The sequence below is a fragment of the Oryzias melastigma genome, linkage group LG10, assembly GCF_002922805.2.
Source record: "Oryzias melastigma strain HK-1 linkage group LG10, ASM292280v2, whole genome shotgun sequence".
NCBI classification, from domain to species: Eukaryota; Metazoa; Chordata; class Actinopteri; order Beloniformes; family Adrianichthyidae; genus Oryzias; species Oryzias melastigma.
This window is the reverse complement of record NC_050521.1, coordinates 3,818,023-3,819,931: the sequence shown is the minus strand read 5'-3', so window position 1 is coordinate 3,819,931 and position 1,909 is coordinate 3,818,023. Positions and strand designations below refer to the sequence as shown.

The 1,909-nt window shown below is 46.0% G+C and overlaps 1 protein-coding gene across 4 annotated transcripts in view; it reads left to right on the top strand.

Moving 5' to 3' along the window:
• The window catches only part of LOC112138538, a 34,482-nt gene that overhangs the window by 5,158 nt on the left and 27,415 nt on the right, over window positions 1–1,909 (top strand). For 3 of the 4 annotated variants that reach the window (XM_024261094.2, XM_036214080.1, XM_024261095.2), the window contains one exon: window positions 1,054–1,233. The exons of the other annotated variant lie outside the window; for it this stretch is intronic. In XM_024261094.2, the coding sequence (XP_024116862.1) occupies window positions 1,054–1,233 (180 nt within the window). The remainder of the gene's footprint in view (window positions 1–1,053; window positions 1,234–1,909) is intronic. 4 annotated transcript variants of the gene reach the window in all.

The window sequence follows — 1,909 nt, the reverse complement described above, 5'->3', positions numbered from 1 at the left end:
TTATAGTGAGGAATGAACAGTAGAATGCAAGTGCAAGTGAAGGGCATTTTAAATTCTAAACTTCAATCAACGTTCAGTAAAATAAAATAAAAACCATCAAAAATAACATTTCCATAACACTTTCATGTTCATTTTTTGTCAGGACCAAATCTTTTCCTCCTCTGCTGAACTACAGTAATAAATGAAATAGAGATTTATCATTTCCAATTAACTTTTGTTTTTTAAAACATTAAAGACTGAGAATACTGCACTTTATCTGTGTTGTTGTTGTTATTTAAATTAGTTCAGTTTATATTTGTGTTTGACAATCCAGCTGTCAAAAGTAAAGAGAACTGCTTATATTGTTGCAGCTCATTGTTGCTGGTTATTCTGATCATCCGACTTTTCTGCTGTTTCTCAGTTCCTCCAGTAGATGGCAGCATTGTTCAGTTTGTGATGAAGGGCAGCAGGTTTGTCCTTCAGTTCTGATGGAGATCTTCTGGTCTGCATCAGCCTTCAGCTCAGGTCGACGAGTCCCTCCAGGATGTTCCTGATTTAGGAGGCAAGACCTAAACCTGCTGGACCTTTCCTGGTTCTTATCTTTGTTCTTTGGACCTCAGAAACGGAAGGCGTTTCTGAGTTGTTCTGACCTGATTGATTCTGTCAATCCTAGAATTTTCTAAGTTAGAATCAAGGGGGGCGGAGCTTTCAGCCATCTGGCTCCTCCTCTGTGGAACCAGGACTCTGTTTCAGTTCTACCCCCCCAAGACACAAATTCAGTCTACATCCTCGTTTACTCCAAAGAGGTTTGTTCACCCTCTGCATCTCTTCCCTCCACCTATAAGGGAACGGAGGCAGAGCTAACAGGTCTCTGCAGTGGCACTTCTCGGCTCCTCCCCTTGGACCCTGTGAGTCCTCTAATCCATTTAGGATGAATTGAGTGTTTTCCACAGCTTCTGCCATCACTTCCTGCTGTCTTATAACAGACGTTCCCGCCATTCCCGTCTGAAACAGATTGATGCTCTGTGCGGTGAGGTCCTCGTGTCTGCATGAACCGTCTGCTTTCTGCTGCAGGCTCGCTTCGTGTGCATCATGCTCCTGGGCGTCTTCCACATCTTTGGTACCATTTTCTTCTTCCTCTGGTCACCCAACACGATGGCGTTCCGAGTGGGTGGAGCCCTGGAAAGCGTGCAAGAACATTACTTCCTGTCCAACATCTGCTTCTCCATGGTGACCTTTGACCTGCAGGCTCAGGTATGCGGATGGTTTGAGGGTCATTAGAACTGGGTTAAGCCTTGGTCACATGACCCCATACAGGAGGGGGCTGACCCGTACCAGTTCCCTGGGTTTTGGGTGGTCCTGGTCAGTGGGGGGTCGTAGAGAGGAGCAGCTGGGTCTTATAGGAGCAATGTTATAATAATTCCACATTGGAAGTTTGGGTCCCCTGTGTCCAGGCAATGCTGTCGTACGGTGACCTTACACCACACTCTGGCGGTTTGTAAGGTGTGACGGTGTTTACACACCGGCTACCTTCAAGCAAAATCCAAGCAATTGCACGTAATCTAGAATTTCAGGGTTCTGTGACAAGATCGCTCTCGTGTCGCTGCGCAAGCATTTAAGTCCAGTCCAGGCTCCTCATACAAATCGGGCATTCGTGGATCATGCGCTGAAAGTTCAAGCGGTTGAACTTTTTGAGGTTTAATGCAATAACACAGCACTGTGACCAATCAGGAACTCAGGTTTGGTAGTGACGTCTGCTTCAAAAGAAGTGCCGACCATCGCAACACGATCATGAAGGAGACATTGATATTTGCCTTTTTTTCCGCTCAGAGCTCGTACTTGCTGTAGATCAGGGGTCTCCAACTAATTTGGCGAGAGGTCCAGTAACTCTGTCAGCTTGGTAGACCGGGGTCCGAACATGCAAAAACAT